This window comes from Octopus sinensis, linkage group LG1 (assembly GCF_006345805.1).
Source record: "Octopus sinensis linkage group LG1, ASM634580v1, whole genome shotgun sequence".
NCBI lineage: Eukaryota > Metazoa > Mollusca > Cephalopoda > Octopoda > Octopodidae > Octopus > Octopus sinensis.
The window spans coordinates 60,888,848-60,913,789 of NC_042997.1; the positions used below are offsets into that span (position 1 = coordinate 60,888,848).

Here is a 24,942-nt window from a genome sequence, read left to right on the forward strand (position 1 = left end):
AAAGTGACTCAAGGTCTGTGAATTTTGTGCCAACACATGAAACTCTCAAACCTTGAGTCACTCTGTAGCTTCTGGTAAATATAAATATATATATATATATATATAATATATATATATAATATATATATATATATATATATACATATATGGATGTGTCTGTGTTCGTTACTGTCTGTGATGGTGTGTACAAATATGTGTTGGTATTGCCAGTTTTACCAATTAACATATCTTACAGTCAGTTTGTACCTTGAAAACCAAGTGAAATATGAGAGCCTATTCTTGAAAAAATGGTAAGAGTTACCGTTAGAAAGGATGTCTGTCTGTAAAAACAATGCAAGCAAAAGCAAAGAAATGACAAAAAACAATGGATGCATAATGAATGAGTAAATATAGAGTGTGTAATATATAGAAATATAAAATATGTTCTCTAAGGTGTGTATATGTGTGTGTGTGTGTGTGTGTGTGTGTGTGTGTGTGTGTGTGTGTGTGCGTGCGTGCATGTGTGTATACTCACACACACTTAAAGAATGTATTCTATTATATATATTATGTGCAATACATTTGCTCATTCAGACACTAACATGATGATGATAAAATATATACATACATATATATATATATATATATATATATATATATATATATATATATATATAATCAGTAAATCATAAATCCGAAAGTGAACACACTCTAAGTTACAGAACAGTAGAGTATTTATATAAAAATAGATATGACCAGTCTATGAGGTAACCCAGGGTTTTGTGTTCATAAAGCACTTAGCTTTACAGAGCCTTAGTTGTAATGTGCTTTACAGACGTGAAACCCAGGGTAACCCCATAGACTGGCCATGACTATCTTTATCTAAATATATATACATGTATATATATATATATATATATATGAAATAATTAATAGTGACAGAAGCAGTATTAATGTCAAAAGGTAATATTTATCTCCATCATAATGTGGATGCTGCATTATTTACCATGAAAGTGCTTTTATGTGCTACAATTCCATATGAGAGGTCCTCTCATGGTAAACAACACTGTAGCATGCTTTAAAAACATGGTAAAAGTAAATGAAGGCAAGGATTTTGAACAGGTGGGGAGGTATGTTTCTGTATATGAGGGAAGAGGGGGTAGGTTCCAGATAGTTCTGTTGATGCATGTATACACATGTGTATGTGTGTGTGTGTGCATGCACACGTGTGTGTGTATGCTACACATATTGTTTATGTGTAGATGTGTCTATAAGTTTGCTTAGCAAATTTTGTGAGCATGACTGTGCATGTATGTATAAGTTTAAGTGTATATGGAATGTAGTGGCATTAGCAGGATATGATAGGGTATGCAGGTATTTTAAAAATGCCTCATGGAGTGATGGCCATGCCCTACATAGTTACAGGCTACTTTTGGCAAGGCATAGCACCTGTTCAGTCACCCTACTAGGGATACAGCAAAGTCATGGTACTCCAGCATGGTGGATTGTGAAGAAGTAACAGAAGAGCTCAACCGAGCAATGGTATTTCTTACGGTGATGCTGAGCTGAAGAATCTTAGAAAAGCAGCGGTCAGGATCACCAAGCTCTAACTGGCACTCTGTCAGTTACAACAATGAGGTGCCTGTTGATCCAATCAATGGAACAGCCTGCTCATGAAGTTAACGTGCAAGTGGGTGAGCACTCCACAGACATATCTACTCTTAATGTAGTTCTCAGAGGGTTTCAGCATGATACAGAATGTGAAATACAGGTACTACTCATTTTTCCCAGCTGGGTGAACTGGAGTAATGTGAAATAAAGTGTCTTGCTCAAGGATACAACACACCACTGTGAGCTGTGAGTCAAATACCCTCACCAGTAAGCCATGCACCTTCACCAAGTTGTGTAATCAGCAAATGAAAGATTCACTATGACTCAAGCTCTCAATTCAAATTCATAATAATGGAATTGGATGGTGACAGTCAGTCATAGGAATCTGCGAAAGCAGCAAAAAACCCCCCAAAAGACAAGAAGGGATACTAGGAAGGATAGATAATTAAATTCTAAGTTCAAATATGTAATTTTTATTATTTAGTGATGAAAATAGCAAACCAGTTATATTAGCTTGCCATTGAATCTTAAAATGAATATTCAAATCTCAGTGTTCACATGTGATTAACAACAAATGATGGTTGGAATGGGTAGAAAATAAGGAGGGATGGAATATAGTAAAAGGAAGGTAAGAGTTTTGAATAGGTGTGGAAATTTAAACATGTATATGAACAGTCTGTTGATGTATTTATGCATAAAGCTGTATGTCTGTGAATTCATAAGCTTTTATGCACCATTATATAGCCATTTCCATTTTCATATATGTTTGTACATATATATTTTTGCATAAATGTTTGTGCAAAGTTTGCACTTTTATATATGGACGTGTAGTTGTATGTACATGAGCATGTACACACGCCTACATATATGTACAGACATCCATTGAACTTTATACACTAGATGTAGGAATGAATGTGTGTGCATGCACGCACGTGTGTGTGTGTGTGTGTGTGGCTGCGTAGGATGTAGTGTTTGACAGGAATCATGAGACAGAGAAGTTGGAAGAATGGCTATATAAACATAGGCAAGAATAAGCCAATTATTATTACCAACGTTTCAGAACAAACACACATACATATATATAGATAAACATACATAGAAACTTAAACAAGTGTTATATATATATATAGTTAAGCAAATACATAAACCATTATATATTTATATAGTTGCAACCATGTGTTTACATATACATAGCCAGACATAGATATATAACCAAATATATTCTTACATCCATATATACAAAAGAGTATACTATATTTTCCAGCATACAAATCAAATTTTGCAGACCACAGTTTACAACCAAAAATGGTGGATTGACTTATACACCAAGACAACTTTGGAGGACAAAAGTTCCATATGAAATGCAGCAGGATTTGGAAAGACAGTGATGATGTTTGAATGTTTAGAGTACATGTTTGTACTATGTACTATATTGACTTGTATGTAGCAAAATACAGTAAGAGCAAGTAGGTGTGTACATTTGGACAATACACAAATATGCAAGGAAACATAAGTACAAAGGTACCTGTATAAGTGTTAGTATAAACACATGGATAAAAAATAAAGAATTTCAAAAACACATAAGCATACAAAAGTGTTAATGCACACATTTGAGATAGTTGATTAAGCATGCATATTTGTATACAAAACAATCAAGGACATCTGTACAAAGCACTCATGTGGGATATGAAATAGGTGCAGTCACCAGAGTACATGTGATTTAATGGCAGTTTCAGTACACACATAAGCAGGCATGCACATATTTATGTGCAGACAACAACACATCCATAAAAGTGCAAGGCATGCACAAACATTCAGGCAGGAATGTATAAATGCTGGAATGTGTAAGCACAATCATATCTGAAAATGGAAACGTGGTTATGTAAGGGTGCACAAATGCCCATTTATATGCATGTATAAATGGGTATTTTTGGTATAAAGGTATAAAATGGGGCATGTGTGTGCACACATAGATCTGCACATTGCCTATATACTTGTACATTATGCTAGTTAAGTTTTGTATGTGTAGTATGTATTGATTTGATCTTTAGTTTTCAGATTCAATATCAACCTACCATTAATTGACATCACTAGCAAAGAAATATTTCAAATTTGGTTTTAATTATTCACTTCATTCCTTTATTTACCTCTACCAACCCCACCATACTACACACACATTCAAATGCACACACACATTTTCTGTACAAGCATTATACCTGAATATACATATGGAAATACATGTATCAGACTGATCACAAATCCTCTTCTTGTCTAATACATATATTTAAATTTCCATACTGTTTCAAAATCCTTCCCCTCATTTTTTTCTATGTTACTCTTAATAATATCTTCACTCTTTCTCTCCTTTGAACTTTGTGTATTGACCATATCATATGACATCAAAGACGTGAACTCAAGATTCAATCAAAATCATGCACCCCTCATACACCCACACGCGCATGTGCGCACACATACACACACACACACACTCAAAACTTTTTAGAAACTACAAGGAAGCAGCTGTCAGCAGTTAATGAAGTTAACTACATAATTCCTGTTCCCTTGTCATTTTAAAAAATTTCATATCATGCACTCTGTACTTGCCTAAGGTTTTATTCTGAAGCATATGTACATTGCAAAATACACATTTTATGGCAGTAACTCATAGTTAGAAGCAAAGAAAATTCAAGAAAAATAGGAAGGAAGAACGAGATTAGTAATGATGAATTCAAAAAAAAAAGGGGGCAGGTAAAAAAGGCTGAGAGCAAGAGCAAGGTGCTACAAGTGAGAGAGAGGGTAGGGAAGATATAAGTATAGAAAAAGAAAGAAGGAAACAGAAAAAGTGAGTGAATAAATAGAGAAAAGTTAATGGGCTAAAGTCAGAATTACACTTTTCCCAAGTCATAAATCTAATTTTGAGGAGAACAGAGCATAGAAGTAAGAGCAAAGAGAATTTGTTGAAAGAAAATAGAAAACAGGAAAGCAACTAGACATCCCTTGCTGAAGTGAATGGTAGCTGACCTTTTTCTAGCCTTAATATAGTATAAGCATGGAAGCATGTTGACCAGACATAACTGGAGCCAAAATCAAAATTTAAAGAATTATAAAAAGGAACAAGAAAATAACTGAACAAGAAGATAAAATGAAAAACAAAAGGTAAATTAGAAAATGTATAAGGAGGGGGCTATAAAATAGATTATTATATAACTATAAACAGAATTTTACAGACTTTAAGGTATCTTAAGTATAGATGTATATGTCATTTCTAATAGGGCCAGTTTACATAAAGTAAATAGATGAAGAAGGATCTATAAAAGCTAGGGTGAAGATGTTAGGCTGAAATACAGATTTACAGTTATCTAAGATGATAAGAGCATATTGATCTATAGTAAAAATTAAACCTTTTAAAAATTTGGTGTCTGCAGAATGTGACTGCATCAAACTGTTTGTTAAATAGATTTCTTTTCTCACATAATTTTTCAGAGATTCCCTGCTGCACAAGTAACATGCAATGCAGCCATTTTGGTAAGGTCTTCCAGTCCAAATAATAGACTAGGTAATACTACAGGAAATGTTAGTAGCCTTGAGATACTGGATATAATTTGCTAATGAGGTGAAAGATCGTAGTTTTTGCAGCTCTTATCTTGTCTGGTCTATGTGAATATATATTTATATATATACAGATATATACTTATGTTAAGGCTGCCAAACTGTCATATGCCACTTTTTTAGCATGGGATACCTAGTTGAATTCAATGAATTCTCTTTGGTCTTATTTTTATACTCAATTTTTTTTCTCAAACTTAGATATATGATTTGTTGTGACTCATCTGATTCTAACTGGCTATATAGCCCCTTCATCTTTTCTCAACATTTTTCTTTCTTACTTTTTACTACACTTATCTCTCTCCTATTTTCTCATCTGCTTTTACTTACAACTCCTCTCTATCTATTTCACAACCTTTCTTCCCATCTCTCTTCCTACCTTACCATAATTAATCTCCCCTTTTCCTGTCTTTTTATTGATGTTTCTATGCTCATGTTTGTGCTTTGTGACTTATCCTTATAAAGAAAACATTCAGAACTTAAATGGTTTCATCTTGATCATATTAATGCATCATATTTATGTACTGATAATGATTTCAATTTGTTTGATGTGTATTATTGCATCAATGTACAGATGCATTTTCATAAAACATTATTACATCAGCAAATCATTGAATATTTGAAACAGCTGTAAAGACCTATCAAGGACTGTATCTTTTCTTTGCCAAGTATTTCTATAGTTACATCTACATAACATCTTTTTAGAAAAGATGGAAATGATATAAAGTCACACATACATGCTTGTTCGTCTTTTATCTCTATATTACATGCTTGAGTTACACATCACTTACAACTAACATTTCTTCCATGGAATTATTTCTACCCTGATTAAGAAGTTGGATTTCAAAAATCTACACTCCCCAAGCACAACTCCAGTGTTTTCATTCACTAGACACACACACACACACACACACACACACACACACACACACACACACACACACACACACACACACACACACACACTCACATTTTCTTTATCATTTAATGTTTGTTTTCCATGCTGGTATGGGATCATATAGTAAGCCAGAGAGTTGCACCAGACCCCAGTAATCAGTTTTGGCTTACTTTCTTCTGCTGGATGCCCTTCCTAATGCCAACCACTCTACAGAGTGTACCATGTACTTTTTATGTGTCACCAGCATGGGTGCTTTCATATGTCACTGGTATGGGTGCCTTTTACGTGGGACTAGTACCAGTGGGGTTGCCAAATAACTTGCAAGACAAAGGCTTCTTGGTTAAGGTGGGGAATGGAGCCAAGGGGAGTGGCTGTGTGCTAAACATGAGGTTGGAATATGATAGACAGAGATAGTCATCTTATGATAGAGAATTACTTGGTTATACTAGTAGGACAGGGAAGTAGAAGGGAGTTGGGAGAGAGTTAGGAGACAGGCAGAGTGAAAGAGAGAAATAGATAGTGTGGGGATATATTGGGTCTACCAATAGGGGACAGTGAGGGGGTTTAAGTAGTGTAGAGGGATAGAGATGGATGTGCCATGAAAGTGTGAAAAGATATGTTTGAGGATGGAAAAGATGTGACGGTAGCAAGTGATGGTGAGAGAAATTGAAGTGGCCAGGAAGTGGGGTGGAGAAGGGAAAATATGTGAGGGCATGACAGAGGACAAAGATATGTGGCACATTACTGTACTTAAGACTCACCCACCATAACAGAATTGATATCCTAAAAACCAAGGTGTCACATAAAAATGCATTGGTGCTGATGCTGATTCCACATAAAAATACTGGTGCTAGTGCCACCTAAAAAGCACTAGTAATGGTGTCATATAAAAAGCACCCAGTACACTCTGTAAAGAGGTTGGAATCCAGCCAAGTAATTCTCTATCATAAGACGACTATCTCTGTCTATCATATTCCAAACTCATGTTTAGCACACAGCCATTTCCCTTGGCTCCATTCTCCACCTCAACCAAGAGGCCTTTTTCTTGCAAGTTATTTGGCAACCCCACTGGTACTAGTGCCACGTAAAAGGCACCCATGCCAGTGACATATGAAAGCACCCATCCACATCATAAGCAACTGCCCCAAAACATCCTCATGGCATTACCTACCAATGAGGTATGCGTAGCTAGAACATAATATAATGAAATCTGATCAAAGGATAATCCTGAGGAGACACACATAAGAAGTTACAGTGAGCTGGAGGGCATAATCACACATAATTCCAAAGAATACTGGTGGAATATCCCTGTCAAGATATCAATTAAATGTAAGCACAACAGCCTAGACATAATGGTCTGGGACAGGAAAAGAAACTATGCACAATAGTTGAAATCAGTTGCCCAGTAGATGTTAACACATTGTTCAGAATAAATGAAAGGGAAAAAAAACCCCAACTCATCTTTACTGAGTTGATGAGAAATCTGTAGTTACTCCATCCATATTAGAACTTTAAAGTTCTACACTTGGTTATGTGACTATCTGCCTTTGAAGAGTTGAGATTCACAAAATGAGAAAGAATACACTTAATAAGAAAATTACAGTTACGAGCTGTCAAAATGCATAAAACACTCATGAAGTTTAACAGGTAATAAGATCCATTTGTAAGGCAGCGAGATGGCAGAATCATTAGCATGACAGGCAAAATGCTTAGAGGCAGTTTGTCCATTACTACATTCTGAGTTCAAATTCCACTGAGGTTGACTTTGCCTTTCATCCCTTTTAGGGTCAATAACTTAAGTACCAGTTGAGCACAGGGGTTGACATAATAAACTTACCCCATCTCCCAAAATTGCTGGCTTTGTGCTAAATTGAAACCAATAAAGATACACATGTGCAATGTCATCCATGTCTACACTCATGTATACATATCTACATATTGATATATATACATACTCACACACACATATAGGCACATATACATACACACACACACATATATATACATGTATATGCATATATGTATACATATATACAAATACATATACATACACATTTATATATGCAAATATATACATATATATACATACACACACATACACATATATATGTATACATTTTATCAATGGCCAGCATATTAAAAAATACCTTTAACGGTTAAATTTATAAACAATTCATAGCGTGCGTATTGTGAAAAAATTATATGGTTAATGGACAATATGTCCAATTTTTCGGCATATTTGGCATTAGAAAATTTTTCTTTTGCCCTCATTTATGAATTGTTTATAAATTTAACCGTTAAAGGTATTTTTTAATATGCTGGCCATTGATAAAATTTTTTTTGAGAAAATATATTTTTTTTCGAAAAGAATTTTATCCTCACATCTATATATATAAAACTGTAGTTGTGTGAGTGTCTGTCTCCTACGATTTAGGTTCCTAACTCCTCTCACATTTTGCGGTGCAGTTTAACCAAATTCGGGTATCTTATAGTCGTGATTAATATCGAGCCCGTCTGGCTATTAGCGCGCGTCTACGATGAGTCTACGATTTTAAAAATAATTTAACATCATTTTTTATTCCATTTTAATGCATAATTTTTCGTGTGTCGATGGCGGCGGAGTTGGCGTCCACGCTCAAACACCTGCACCTGTGTTTGCTTCTCCCCCTTCTTCCCTCCTTCGTGAAGCTGTGGGGAAGGGAGTTTAAGGAAATCAACGTCGTAATGCGTTGTCAAGGAGACCAGCGTTCTTTTAGAACAACTACTTCATGGCTTGAAGACACCAAAACAGAAATGGCTAAGAAAGCCCGAATTGGCATCTATAAAGGAAGTAACTCTCTAAAAATGCTTATATAGTTATTTCCCTTACAAACCCGAGCAACGCCGGGCGATACTGCTAGTTTGATATAAATTTAAGCGTTCACTTCCAAACTAACTAACTCACTCTGTGAGAGCCTCAGTTCAAATCGCACGTGCCTCGAATGGGCTGGAGTATTTCTATTTTGGATGTATTTGGGATACTTATTTGTGCCCATGACTTAGTATTTGCTTCTTCCATGGGTATAAGTAAGTATTTCATTTATTTCTTTTACCACATGTATCACTGACGAAGAGAGGGCCCTTAGTAGCTAACTCTGAAATTGGTCCGATATGGTAATAATGGAATTTTTTAGAAATTTCTGTCGACCTTTTTTCGAGTAGCGTGCGTATTGCGAAAAAATTATATGGTTAATGGACAATATGTCCAATTTTTCGGCATATTTGGCATTAGAAAATTTTTCTTTTGCCCTCATTTATGAATTATATATATATATATATATATATATATATATATATATATATATATATATATATATATATATATATATTTATATAATTAAGAGAAATAACCTCTATTAAGTAATTCAATAGTGAAAGACTTTATCTATATCAGATAGAAAAATTATACTATAATAAATATTATTCAAAAAATCACTAAATTGAATTAACATTAAATTGACTACGTGCGTTGCGTGACTATATTTTAAATCGATAATAATAAAATTGATACTATTAAAATTAATTTGATTTAAAAATATAGCAACTCTTCAGGTCTAAAATAATAATAAAATAAATGTATGTATCTTAACACATAATAAATAGATATAGAAATATACATATCTTAACTATAAATAATCAAATAAAATATACCAATATTAATGAAAAATAAAATCATAACTTATCTTATTGAAGAATTCCAGTTAACTGAAATTTTAAACGTTATACTTAGAACCTAGTGTTGCTAAGAAATTTATCACATAAATTGAAATCTAATGGAATTAAGTATAATTTAAATTGGGAGGTAGTTTGTAAAGCTAAATCTTATCGAATAGGTAATAATTTTTGTTTACTATGTACAAATGAATTTATGGAGATATCATAAATCTAATAATAAAAAGTTGGTTAATTACAAGATGAGCGAATAATTAAATGTAGACATAAGTTAAATTACTTATATAAGTTTAGCTAATTTGTGTATATATTTAAACCCTGATTGATGTTACTAATTTTTGTAGTTATAATTTGTAGTAGCATAATGAGTATAAATAAGCAGTAGATTATGTAGTGTATATTACATAAGTGGAATAAGATTAAACCAAGATGTTTATAACATAGATAAATTGATGAATATAGATTAAGTTATCGAAATTTAGTTTATTTTATGTATTTTACGTATTTTAGTTTTCAATTATTGAGATTTTTGAATTTTTCCAGTAAACGGTATATTACATCTAGTTTATTTCTTATTTTCATAGCTAAAATACATTTTTCTATTTGTTTATTTTATAGTTATTATTTACGTCATGTTTTCATGTGACAAATTCTTAGGTTGTAAGTACAACGTTTAAAGTTTCAGTTAACAGGAATTCTTCAATAAGATAAGTTATGATTTTATTTTTCATTAATACTGTTATATTTCATTTGATTATTTATAGTTAAGATACGTATATTTCTATATTTATTTATTATATATTAAAATACATACATTTATTTTATTATTGTTTTAGACCTGAAGAGTAGCTATATTTTTAAATTGAATTGATTTTAAATCGAATTAATTTTAATAGTATCAATTTTATTATAATCGATTTAAAGATATAATCATGAAATGTGTATAGTCAATTTAATATATATTTAATGATTGTTTTAATATATATTTAATGATTGTTTTTGAATAATATATATTATAGTATAATTTTTCTATATGATATAGATAAAGTCTGTCACTATTGAATTATTTAATAGAGGTTATTTCTCTTAATTATATAAATATATTATATATTGTGAAATTTGATTTGGAGTTGCTAAATTGAATTTTTCCCTGTAAGTTTGGAATTATATTCCCCACTATTATTATATACATACATATATATACACACATATATACATACACACACATATATACATACATATATATGCATACATACACACATATATATATACACATATATACATACATAGATAGATACACATGTATGTACATATATATATATACATACACACGCACATTTACACACATGCACATACACATATTTATATATTTTATTCTGGAGAAGGGTTGGCTCTTCTAGGCTTAAAAATGCCTCAGTCACAGTGTCTGCTATGGTGACACCTCTATAACTCTATCAGGAGTTGAGGGCCCAAGCAATGTCAGGCATGATCTATCTCCTATATTGTTTATTCATCTAAATATCATTAGAATAATTTTAATAATGCAAACTAAGCTAGAATACTGGCTTAGGATGAGATTTACGCAATATTATCACAATTCATGGATGTGTATATTTAATTTATGCATATATAGCTTTGTCTACAAACTGACACTTATTTAATTTTTAAAACAAAGTTTCTTGAGTATTACTATTCTGTAGTAAACAAATGTTACTGGTAAGTTCATACAGGCTGTATTAATACATGCAACCAATTGTTTCACTAACAAGAAATACTACACTTATAGATTCAAGAAGAGTATAATTTGAAAAAATTAATCTTCAATATTAATGAATACTTGTTTCAGCTAATATTGTTTTTATCTTCCATTTACAATAAAATAGAAAAAATCCTAGTTATAACAGGTTAATAAAATACAGTATAGCAATAAGTAATCAGGAAATTTATTTTGTTTGCTAAAGAGTTGAGTAGATCATTGGGACAAAGATATGAAAGTAGACATTAGAGATTATTTAATGATCTAGTAAGCCTTCACAAGAAACTTGTTAGAAATGAATTCAAGAAAGAACCATAGTCCCAGAATAATGCCAAAACTTTTGAAATAAAAATGTGTTAGATATATCAACTATTCATGCTTATTATACCTGGGCCCTATGGTTAGGCTGTCTATGTCAGAGGAATTAGATGACCAACCAACATCAGACTCAGTACTGCATTGGCTAAACAAATAAAAAAAAGTATAATATAATTTAGAATATTCTTATATATTTGGTGCTTTTTTTTGCATGAATGTGAAAAATGTAATATTTGATGTTATCCGTCTACATTTGATTTTTGGCAGAAAATGAGATGATAAAAATATATTTCAGGAATAGTATTATTAAATTTTTCATAAAACATTTTTTGAAAAGCTGAAAATAATTTTAAAAACAATTTAAACAATTCAAACACACACATATATATATATATCTTGTATATTTCATTGTATCCCTGTTAATAAACAAATAATATATATTCTATATTGAAATTACAAACAATAATTTCAGAAAGTAAATAAATCATAATGAATAAGTAAAAGATCACTAAATTAATATTGAGTAATATAAAAATTAATAATATTACTAAATTGATATAATTAATATAAAAATTAACAGCTAGAAAAATATCTATTTTTGGTAAGTTGTTGGCAGTCTGTTGACAAATAACTATTAGTAAGACAAAAGGATGAGAAGATCTGGGTAAAAAATTGAATTGTAGTTCTCTAATAACTTTTAAGTGCGTTTATATCAAATAGTAATAAAACGGATACTAAACATTAATAATATGAATTTTAGTCAAGAAATCTAGACTAAATCACATTGCTAAAAGGAAGAAAAATAAAATGAATGACTTCTTTAATATAATATAATCAGTTTGACTTATAATCAAAATATGATAATGAAAAGTTTAGTAAGAGATAAACTTTTCAACAAAATAGACCAAAATATTGAAGTTGAAAATATATAACACATGTCTTACAAACTTGATATCATTTGTAACTTTTTAATGTATCTTGTGGCTTTTACTTATCATGTTTTTCCACTATATTTGGCAATTAATTGAACTTGAGTGACTAATAATGTGCCTCAAGCACCGATTCCTACACTATCTTTATAAGGTACAAGTGCAATGAAGTAGAAATGTGCCCTTTCACTCTCAGTTTATGACACTATTTGAGGACATTTGAGGAAAAGTGTTTCCTGTTCCTGATCAGAAATTGTATATATATATATCTGGTTTTGGGATGTAATAGTTAATATGAAAACAAAATTCACAGAAATTAAAAGAAGTTAAAAATTTCTAATATTGGAATAGAATTTTGGCATTGTTTTCACTAAAGAAATTTCTAAGTTAAGCAACATATACCCTCGATTTTATTTATAAATAAAAAAAATATACCAGGGTCAAAGAGACAATTTTAATCTGACAATCTATCAAACAGAAAACATACAGGAAATTAGTTGAATCTGTTTTCCTCTGCATTTAAATATGAATAAAGACTGACACATAAACCAAATATTTGGAAGAAAATTTGAAGCTTGGTTAAGTTAACAGAATTTTAAGCAAAATTTTCAAGTTTACAAAAAAAGTTGATATAAACTTTCATGACAATCAACTTGAGTTCAAGCAGCAATAAAACACAAGATTCTTCTGAGTTCTTCATCATCAAAAGAATTAAGATCTCAGTCTTATACTCCAAAGCCCATTGGCATAATTTATATGAATAAACATAAATTGAATATCACATTGTATAGCAAACCATTTTTGTACTGATTTGTCATCATGTTTGTACTAAAGAATCCTCTTTACAATATACTCTTTGTATTTAGAAAATTTATAATACAGAAGTAAATTTGACTTTAATTCAAAATTATAATTCATACTATTTATTCTTTAACCCTTTAGCTTTCAAGTTACTCTGTCAAATGTAATGCCTATTTATTCACATTATTTTGAAGTAGTCACTCATTAACTCATAGCTCTGAGATTTCAATGATGTGGTTGTTTATTTTTAGAATGTCATTGTAAGGTAGATGTGAGAGGCCCAATCTGGCCATTCTGAATGGAAAAGAGGTTTAACATTTGGGCTTGATATGGCTGGTCTGAATGCTAAAGAGTTAAAAGAATATATATATGCCAACTAAGTTTGATTTGAAGTTTGTCTTTGTGGAATGTAAAAAAGTCGTAAAGAGATTGAATCAACCAGATAAGAATTTTTACATGAACAAGACTATTTTCTGTAGGAATATTAAGAATATTATAGGCCATGTTAATTTGTAGGGTTAATACCAAAAAGAATGAAGGCTGTTCTCTTTTGCAGATATTTTATGTATTAAATTATGCTTAGAATGTTTTCATCGCCTTTCATAGTTTTATATAATTAATACTTATGTAATAGGTTTGTTCTCTATGAAATTGATATAATATATATAGACACAATATTACTTAATACAATTAAAAAGATGGTTAACATGATAACAATATTCAAAAGTAGGAATCAGCTGAAATGAAATACCACTTCCATTTCATAGTGGTTAAGGGTAGAAATGACATTTAACTATTTAACTATCAGAAAAAATACCTGTAAAAATATTGTAACATAAAAATCTAAATTTTCAGTACTTTCCTACAAAGGCAAACATGGAAAAATAGATATAAAACAGTGAGAGAAAAAAAAAAAAAAAAAAAAAAACAACCTAAAATCCAACAAAAATATTATATAAAGCTATGTGAGGTTGAGTTTGTGATATTTATAGCCAATTTTAGAACTAGATATTCACTTTAGCAGTAATGGCAGGATATTTTATGGTTCATTAAATGGAGGAAAAGCCCTTTTAAAGTAGTCAGTCACATATACGATCCAATGATTTATAATTCTCATCATAGAGTTTCAAAATCACTTGGGGAAATAGAAACATTTCATACACTATTAATCATGATGAGAAACAAATAAATAGGTAAATGACCTAGGAATACCATCATTGGAAACATTTGCACTTGTGATGTTAATTCTTCAAAAGGATTTTTTATTCAAATTACAAGTTGGAATTGGATCTGGAATAATCTGGAGCTGGAGATGTTAGTATACTTTTAAGGGAAAAGAGAACACTGTGTAACTAATGTAGTTAGAATGAATGATAAAATAATATGTTTGAAACAACTGTGACCATGATGGCCATTGTACTCACTGCATATGTCCAATGCTCAGTAAAACACTAATTATATTGAAAGGGACCAGTTCTATGAAACCATTATGAAACTAGTGCAGATATAGATTTCAGAAATTTCGTAAATGTGGTGGGGATTTTAATATCCCTCTAAGTGTTTGTGGATAACTGAGATTATAGTTGAAAAACAATTCCTTAATATTTTTTAACTTCTATGAAGTAGATTCATTCATAACCCTGGGAAACTAGCCTGATCAATTTGCGAGTCAAAATTATTTCATCCAGACTGAAAAAGAAACTCTGAATTAAATGTTCAACCCTGGTGATGAATCTAACCACAAAACTGAGTTTTGAGATTAGGATGAAAGCAGCAAAAAGAAAACCTTCATAGAAATGAGAGAGGATATGTTTAAAGATGCCTCAGGAAGGGGCATCTTCCTCACAACATTAGTAAATACTAAGAAGTGGATAGAAAAACTTCTTTAGAGTTTAGAATAGATGAGAATTCCCAAATGGCTGTTGTAAGACTTCAGCTAATAATGAGTTAAATCTAATATGTTGTCATTAATTTTCAATACTGATTCAGCAGATTATGCTCAAAAGTATTCCGACCATGACCATTCCAACTTTTTACACATAGCTATGATTACATTACATAACATACTTCTCTTTTTATCATGGCAGGTGCAATTTGGGGAAAATAAGGCTGCTACTTCTAGAAGGTCAAGGAGTTCATAGATAAGTTTTTCAATAAAGACAGTTGGTTAAGTAAGATTAATTAGGTTTAGGGGCCAAATATCTATCATGGCTGTGTGAATAAGAAGCCATATGGTTCCCAGCTAATCCTAATGCCTTAGGTAAGTGCTTCTACTGTAATCTTGGGTTGATCAATACAACGTGAATATTTGGTAGAAATTGCGTGGAAGCCTGCTTTATACATATACATGTAATTTTTTCATTTTTTTAATGCTGGCCTGGGTTGGATGAAACTTCTTGAGACAGTATTCCACAACTGGACACTCATTCTTGATACCAAATCTTATACATATACATATATATTTAAGAGATGATGAATTATGTACATTATTTACATTTGACAGATATTTGTCCTCATCTTGTTTGTTGTTAACACAACGTTTCCGCTGATATACCCTCCAGCCTTCATCAGGTGTCTTGGGGAAATTTCGAACCTGGGTTCTTGTTCCTAAGGTATTTTTCGATGTTATTATTATTATTATTATTATTATTATTATTATTATTATTGTTCAGGTCACTGCTTGGAATCAAACTTGGAATCTTGGGGTTAGTAGCCTGTGCTCTTAACCACTACGCCATATGCATGTGGGTAATTATGGAGTGAATTTTAGGGCTTATAAATCTAATATTTCCCTATCCTTCCTTGATAGCAGTTCCCATATGCTGCTCATATCTGCTTAAGAGATTGTTGTATCCTAGCATATGTGCTGCTTCTTTTAGTTTTTGTATTTTCTGGTAGTGTTCTCTGTCTATTATTTTAACTTCATCCCACAAGGGGAGATGGTCTCCATTTTCCCATACATGATCAGCTATAGCTAATTTATCAATATCTCCTTATGTCACAACTTTGCAATGTTCATCTACCCTTATTTTGAGTGTGGGGCATGTTTTGCCTTTGTGTAACCTACCACAGCTGCATAGGATGGAGTACACGCAGTCTTTGGTCATATTCTCTTCTATTGGTAGTTTTACTCAAATACTTCACAAGTATCTACTTTGAGCAAAATAGAAGAGAATGTGACCAAAAACTGCATATACTCCATCCTATGCAGCTGTGGTAGGTTATACAAAGGTGAAAATGCTCCCCCACTCAAAATAAGGGTAGACGAACATCACAAAGCTGTAACATGAGGAGATATTGATAAATCGGCTATAACTGATCATGTATGGAAAAATGGAGACCCCCTCTCCCTGTGGGATGATGTCAAAATAATAGACAGAGAACACCTCTGGAAAATATGGAAACTAAAAGAAGCAGCACATATGCTAGGACACAACAACCTCCTAAGCAGACCGAATGCTGATATGAGTAGCATATAGGAACCAGTATTAAGGAAGGATAGGAAAATATTAGATTTATTAGCCCTAAAATTCACTCCATAATTGCCCATGGGCATATGACATAATGGTTAAAAGTGTGGGCTACTAACAACAAGATTCCGAGTTTGATTCCAAGCAGTGACCTGAATGATAACAATAATAATAATAATAATAACATCGAAAAATACCTTAGGAATGAGAACCTAGGTTTGAAATCTCCCCAAGTAACCTGATGAAGGCTGGAGAGAATATCAGCTGAAACATGTTAACAACAAACAAATTGAGGACAAGTATCCGTCAAATGTAAATAATGTACCAAATCTTATGTATCTGAGAAAGAGTTGGCATCAAAAATTACACATTTTTGTATATCAAAGTTCAATCTATTGGTAAATTTTTACTTTGCAGGATAAAAACAGTATCAGAGCCACCCAAGCAGTACAAATGTGAAGATATATCCACACACACATGTGCACATACATGCACACACACACACACACACACACACACACACACACACAAACACTCATTTGTGATGGGGTTCTGTATGTCTTTTCTTTTTGTCTTCCAAATTTCATCTACAAAGTATTGGTCAACCCAAAGTTACTTCACTGTTGGAATCAAAATTTTAGTATAACCAAATGAATAAATACAAATTACAACTGTTTTATTATGTAAGTATCTTGCCTTGCTTTTTAAGAAGGAAAATGGAATTTGTGGCTACCATGCATTAAGCAACTGCATTAACAACATAAATGAAGACCTTCTGGCTAGGATTGAAACTAAGTCTAAGATTCATTTTGCTAGGAATTTACTACTGCAATGTACTGCAAATTGCACGTGTATGAAAGTGTGTGTGTGTATAATGATATTCTAATTCAACTTAATATAATGCAATTTACAATGATACAGCAATCTGGAATTCTAAAAATGAATTCACCTATTTAGAAGTGTTTTTTTAAAGTAATATTAGGCAATACAAAGTTAAATTCTGCCCTGGCAATTATTAAGCAGAGATTAAACTATCTTACTTAAATTAAATAATAATTTTAGAAAACAAAAAACAATATATACTATTCTTTGCTTATAAAATTATATGAAAATTCCCCAATCAGATATATATATATATATATCATATATATCATATATATATATAATATATATATATATATATATATATATATGATATATATCATATATATATATAATATATATATATATATCATATATATCATATATATATATGTATATATATATATATATATATATATATTATATATATATATATATATCAATCATATAATTTACATGGAGAATGCGTATATCAAGAGAAAATGATTAAACTTTGTATGCCTATTACATACAAATTACTATAATTAAGAGTTAGATTTTCCATAAGAATGAAGTTAAATTCAAAGATAATATTTCAGCATACTTACCCGTAAGAAGACTGTCCATTTGTAATTACTCGCACTACATATAAGACGCATGTTAATACTTTGATAACTAAATTGAAAATTCTAATCCGTAAACCTAAAAGAAAAAGAAAATATAAAATACATCAAACAGATTCATAATTGTGTAGGAAAATAAAAATAAAAATTTGTTAACAAGGGGGAATGAAAATGAATAAACTTACCACAAATGCATATTAACAGATTGGCTTTGATATAGAATAAAAACTACACCACTGTAAAGTCTTCCCCAAACATATACACAGACCAACATCTGATTCTCAATACAAGCTAACAATTTGTTAGTCTTTCAGTGATCATCAGGCCTATTATTCAAAATAACAATCAAATATTCTCAAATTACACCCTACTACGTTTAAAAAAAGAAGGACATAGTATATATACACATATATATTTCTTTTATTCTTTTACTTGTTTCAGCCATTTGACTGTGGCCATACTGGGGCACCACCTTTTGTTGACCAAATCAACACCAGGATTTATTCTTTGTAAACCTCATACTTATGCTATTGGTCACTTTTGGTGAACTGCAAATTTACAAGGATGTAAACACACCAGCATCAGTTGTCAAGCGATACTGGAGGAACAAACAGACACACACACACACACACACACACACACACATATATATATATATACGACAGGCTTCTTTCAGTTTCTATCTACCAAATCCATTCACAAAGCTTTGGTCGGCTCGAGGCTATAGTAGAAGACACTTGCTCAAGATACCATGCAGTGGGACAGAACCTGTAACCTTGTGGTTGATAGGCAAGCTACTTACTGTACCTATATATATATATATATATATATATTATATATATATATATAATATATATATATATAATATATATATATATATATATATATATTATATATATATATATATATGTTGGTATCTACGAATAGTAGTACCCTCAATATAATATAAATATATATATATATATATGCTAGCATGGAAAGCGGACGCTAAACGATGATGATGATGATGATGATGATGATATATATATATATATATATCATCATCATCATCATCATCATCATTTAGCTTCCGCTTTCCATGCTAGCATGATATACATATATATTTGGAGAGAAGGTTTTTTTCTCAAAAAGTTAAGATTGAGAAAAGAACTTTTTTAGAAAGTCAAAAGACACTAACCTTTGGGAAGAGTTTCACAAAATGTGTGTAGACTTTGCTTTACACACATTTTGTGAAATCTCTTCCCAAAGGTTAGTGTCTTTTGACTTTCTAAAAAAGTTCTTTTCTCAATCTTAACTCTTTGAGAAAAAAATTTTCTCTCCAAATATTATAACTGTATCAAGGAATTTCCAACACACTCTGAATATATATATATAGTTCTCATTACATTATATCTACTGATTGTCAGGCCAAAGTTATTGCAGGCAGTGGAAAAACAGTTCATGCTCTGCTGCATCTGGGCCTCTGTGGCAGTGTTGAGTGTGCACTCATCTGTAAACAAGAAGTCATGTACTGAGTCCTCTTTTACCTTGGTCCTGTCCTGTAGCTTCTACTGGTTGAAGAGTCTGTCATCAGTGCTGAATCTGATCTTGATGCTGGTTTTGTCATTATTGCAGAATGCATCAGACAGCATGCCTGAGAAAGGCATGAACAGGGTAGGTGCAAATACACAGCCTTGCTTGACTTCATTAGTGACTGAGAATGCATCAGAAGAATCTCCACTGTCCAGTACTCAAGTGAGTATGCCATCAGGAAAGTGTTGCACCATGCTTATGAATTTGTCAGGGCAGTCAAACTCTACTATCATCTTCTACAGCAACAGAGGTGCCACCTCCTAACAACAGAACAGGATGGCAAGGGCACAAAGAAAATCTTAAATATGCGTTTGCATACACATACAGATATGATGTATTTATGTATGTATGTATGTATGTATGTATGTATGTATGTATGTATGTATGTATGTATGTATGTATGCATGCATGTATATATGAATGTATGTATGTACGTATGTATATATATATATATATATATATATATATTTATACATGACACACACATACACACACACACACACACACAAATACAATGAGAAGAATGTGCATATGATTTAACTTAGTAGCAAACGAAGCAATAACACACCAATGTGAGCATATATATGCCACCTGGTTTCAATGAAAAAATTTTGTGACTAATGGAATTGTTAATTTTGCAAGATAATAACCCAATATTCTATAAACTTATTCAGATACTCATATACCAACAGGCATGTGTGTGTGTGTATGTAGGAGTGCACATATGCATACATGAAAGTATTCATGCACGGTGTATTGTGGTCATCAACTCAGTTTCATGCATAGCCAATTTCTTATTGGAGACATGTACCCGAAACAAGTTTGATCATATTTCTAACATGGGCTCCTCAGATGATTAATTAGCCCTGATTTTAAAAATTTGTTGTAGCAAATGTAGCACACTTTTGTAGAGGATCTTACCAGCAGTAGCTCCAACTTGAACATTCATCAGTCAAGCAATAGATGAGCACATCTTTGGGTGTAAAGAACAGCAGTGCTTTGTCAGAGCTGTCAAAGCTATTCAATATCTGAACTTTCATAACTGATAAGCCTGACTTTAGAAAGTGCAATAAATCCAAGATAGTGCAGGTAAGATTAACTCTGAGCCCTATACCATGCAGAATTTCAGCAGGCTGCAGTTTTTGATAATCTATAGTGAATGAATATATGCATATATCCATTTACTATCGACTATATGTATACTTATATTCATGCTTATATGTGAGTGTGTGTATCTCTATAGCTAGTATTAAAAAACCTAAAGTACAGATAGTTTCTGGTCATCTTAACCTTTGTGGTGTGGCTGGATCTATAACTGATTACACTGAAAAGTGGGTTCAGTGCAACACTTTATCCACTCAAAACGAATTCAAGCAAAAGGATTTCTTGGAATTTTGGAATACTTATATGGATTTACTGAGATAAGGAAGTGGTCTTAGTCAGTCATTAGTTAACTTCCACCATACATTCATGTATGTATATGAGCATGTATATCCCAATGCACTTGTTGCAAGACATATCAAAACAGGATAACCAAAGACATAAGAATTATAGAACATTAAAGAGACCAGTAATGTCAAAACGTGTATAATGTGAAAATGAAAATCATATGCCACAACAGATTCAAGTTACCTCTTTGATTATATCCATATTCTTTCTATGCATATATATTTCTGTATGCTTATAACTAAATTTATATATATATATATATATATATATCTATATATATATATATATGTATACAAATATAAATACATACAAATATATATACATGTATATGCATATTTGTATCTACGTATATGTATATATATATACATATATTTGTGTATATGTGAATGCGCATATAGGTACATATATAAGTATATATGTGTGTATTTGTACATATTTATATATGTCCATATACTTATATATGTGTCTATATGTATATATATGTATGTCTATGTATTTATGTATATGTCTATATATTTATATACATGTGCACATGTATATGTTTATTTGTATATTTGTATGCATGTATATATATATTTGTATGTATTTATATTTGTGTACATACATATATATACATATATATATATATATATATATATATATATATATATATGTATGTACACAAATATAAATACATACAAATATATATACATGCATACAAATATACAAATAAACATATGCATGTGAACATATATATAAATATATAGACATATACATAAATATATAGACATACATATATATACATATAGACACATATATAAATATATGGACATATATAAATATGTACAAATACACACATATATACTTATATATGTACATATATGCGCATTCACATATACACAAATATATGTATATATATATATACATATACGTAGATACAAATATGCATATACATATATACAAATATATATCCCTCTCTTGGAGAGGCACAAGCACTTACACATATGTATGTATGTACGTATATATATATATATATATATATATATATATTTCTCCTTTCAGAAATAATTAGCAATGTTCACATAATGGAGAAACCCAGTAATCATCATATCACAAATGAATTCCATGAGGAAAACAATGTAATTATAAGTTAGAAAATGCTGATTTAATGTTATTCCTGTGCAATACACATGTGTAAATGTTAATGTTGTCCCTGCCAAATTTAGAGTAAGTAATTTTGATTTTAATAATGAACACTGCCAAAAGAAGAAAACAAAAACAAAAACAAAAAGCAATCCATAGAATTCTGTATAATGATTTGTTATATTACTCAATTGAAGCAAATCTCCAGCAGACCATAAAGGAATTGCTGAAAATATGTCATTCATTCATGCCTGTTTTGTTGTTCATAAGAACTTTAAACAGACTGGAGTAAAAAATAAACTGACACCAATGTTCTTTCAAGATTAAAACTTACTATGTATTATAGAAATAGTTTCCATCAATACTTTTTATTTCTCACCTGCTAACCATGGTTATATAAGTATTTCACATAGGTTGTAATTTTGTGCTTACATTCAGTCACATTTAGAGAAATGGACTGAGATGTGTGATGTTTTAATCTTTTTTATTGAAAGGTGTGTAAAATATCATTGTAGTCAACCCTGTTGCTTGCATCTAATGTAGTAGGTTTAACATGCAAAAGTTTCAGCATTTTAAAGATTTGTTTGTGAAATGTAAGTTCAATGTAGGGTGAAAAAATTAAGTATTAGAAGAATACTTATTCTGTAAAACTGCCCAGGTTTCATTTGATATATACATATGTACATATTGTTTGATAGATACATATATGTATCTATCAAACAAATGATAGAAATTTTAAATTACATAGGTGATTGGTTTTATTTTCAGTGAACGTCTTTGACTTCTTTTCTGCATTAATCTTTGATATGGAAGTAATACAATGAAAACATTGAAAACATTCAAAGACAAACTGGTAATAAATAGTGGACAGAGGCCTATAGAATTTTAATAGGCACTCTAGAATTATGTGTTCAGGTTAGCTGTACAGCTAACTGTTTAAGTCTGCTAGAGTGATTTGATAGTTTCATATATTGCACTGCATATATGAGTAAGTAGATAAGATTCCTTAAAGTAGTATTTTAGGCAGAGTCTTACTTTAGAGTGTCAGAACACTCTTCTTTCCTCAACACTAACATTATCCATCCTTTTTTTTTTCTTAACTAAGTAAACTAATTTTTCCTGGTAAATTACAACAAATCTCTCGAACAGAAGACTTCAAAGAAGTATAGAAGTAGATAAAACAGATATGTAAAAAGATCTTTTACTCTCAAATAACAAAACTATTTCCCAAAGTTATATGAATGTTATTTATAAAAAAAAAACAAGAAAATAAAATAAAAAAGAAAACTTTATATAATTTCCCTCAGTACAACTAGAATACATCTCATAATTGAGTATTGTTTATTAAGCTTCCTTTTAACTTTGGTACATTTTTCAAGAAAAATTAGCTTATGCTGAAAAGGAATTTTTTTTAATCCCATCATCTAAAGAATAATCACTTTTCTTTTCTCTGGTGCTATGAAATTACTGAACCAGCCATGCTACTTCACAATAATTGAACAAAAGTTAAAACACGTGAAAACTGCAAAACAAATTGGGATATTATAATGTAGTGAGAAAGTAAAAGCTAAAAGTAGACCTTTTTCTTTTCTGTAAGTAAAACATTTATGAATTTCGAATCTGTGTAAAATCAGCTATCATAGGAAAGAATACTATCAATTAACTACTGCATATTACTGGTATTGTTGATATCAAGCTTGGAGCAAAGAAAAATAAAATCAACATAGAAAATATTTGTACTCAAAACATAAATAGACAAAGCAACTATGGAGGAAATTACTAAACAAGAACTGTACATCAGATCATTTTCTATCCTGATCTGTAAATCCAGGTTCCCAAGGTAAGACAGAAGGATAAGATGAAAGAGTGTAATGATAGGGGAAGGAAAAAACATTGCCAAGATTAGGGAGAGTCAGAATGATAAGGGAATAAGGAGGAGGTTGAATAGGAAGTGATGCAGTGCTACCCCACATTATATATGCATAGGTAGGGTGCTAGATAGGAGAGAAAGCTGATGATGAAAGGCTAGGGGCATATTCTCAAGATAAGACATCCAAGACAGCCTGGTGACAGAGGAATCAGGGAGGGTGGATAAAGTCTGCCAGAATAGAATCCTTTCTCACCCAAACATCACAATTCAGGAGGGTAACAGAGTATAGGTGGTGGAGGATTGCACAAATAACATAATTTCCTCAGTCATGGGTATCATGGCATGGTGAGAAGAAATGACACAGAATAGGTAAACTGGTTAGGAGAG

At 31.2% G+C, this 24,942-nt stretch overlaps 1 protein-coding gene across 6 annotated transcripts in view; it reads right to left on the reverse strand.

Annotated features, from left to right (window-relative positions):
- The window catches only part of LOC115211016 (potassium channel subfamily T member 2-like), a 752,122-nt gene that overhangs the window by 146,605 nt on the left and 580,575 nt on the right, over positions 1 to 24,942 (reverse strand). For all 6 annotated transcript variants that reach the window (XM_036501492.1, XM_036501480.1, XM_036501498.1 and 3 more), the window contains 2 exons: positions 18,528 to 18,621; positions 11,950 to 12,024 (listed from right to left, as the gene is read on the reverse strand). In XM_036501492.1, the coding sequence (XP_036357385.1) occupies positions 11,950 to 12,024; positions 18,528 to 18,621 (169 nt within the window). The remainder of the gene's footprint in view (positions 1 to 11,949; positions 12,025 to 18,527; positions 18,622 to 24,942) is intronic.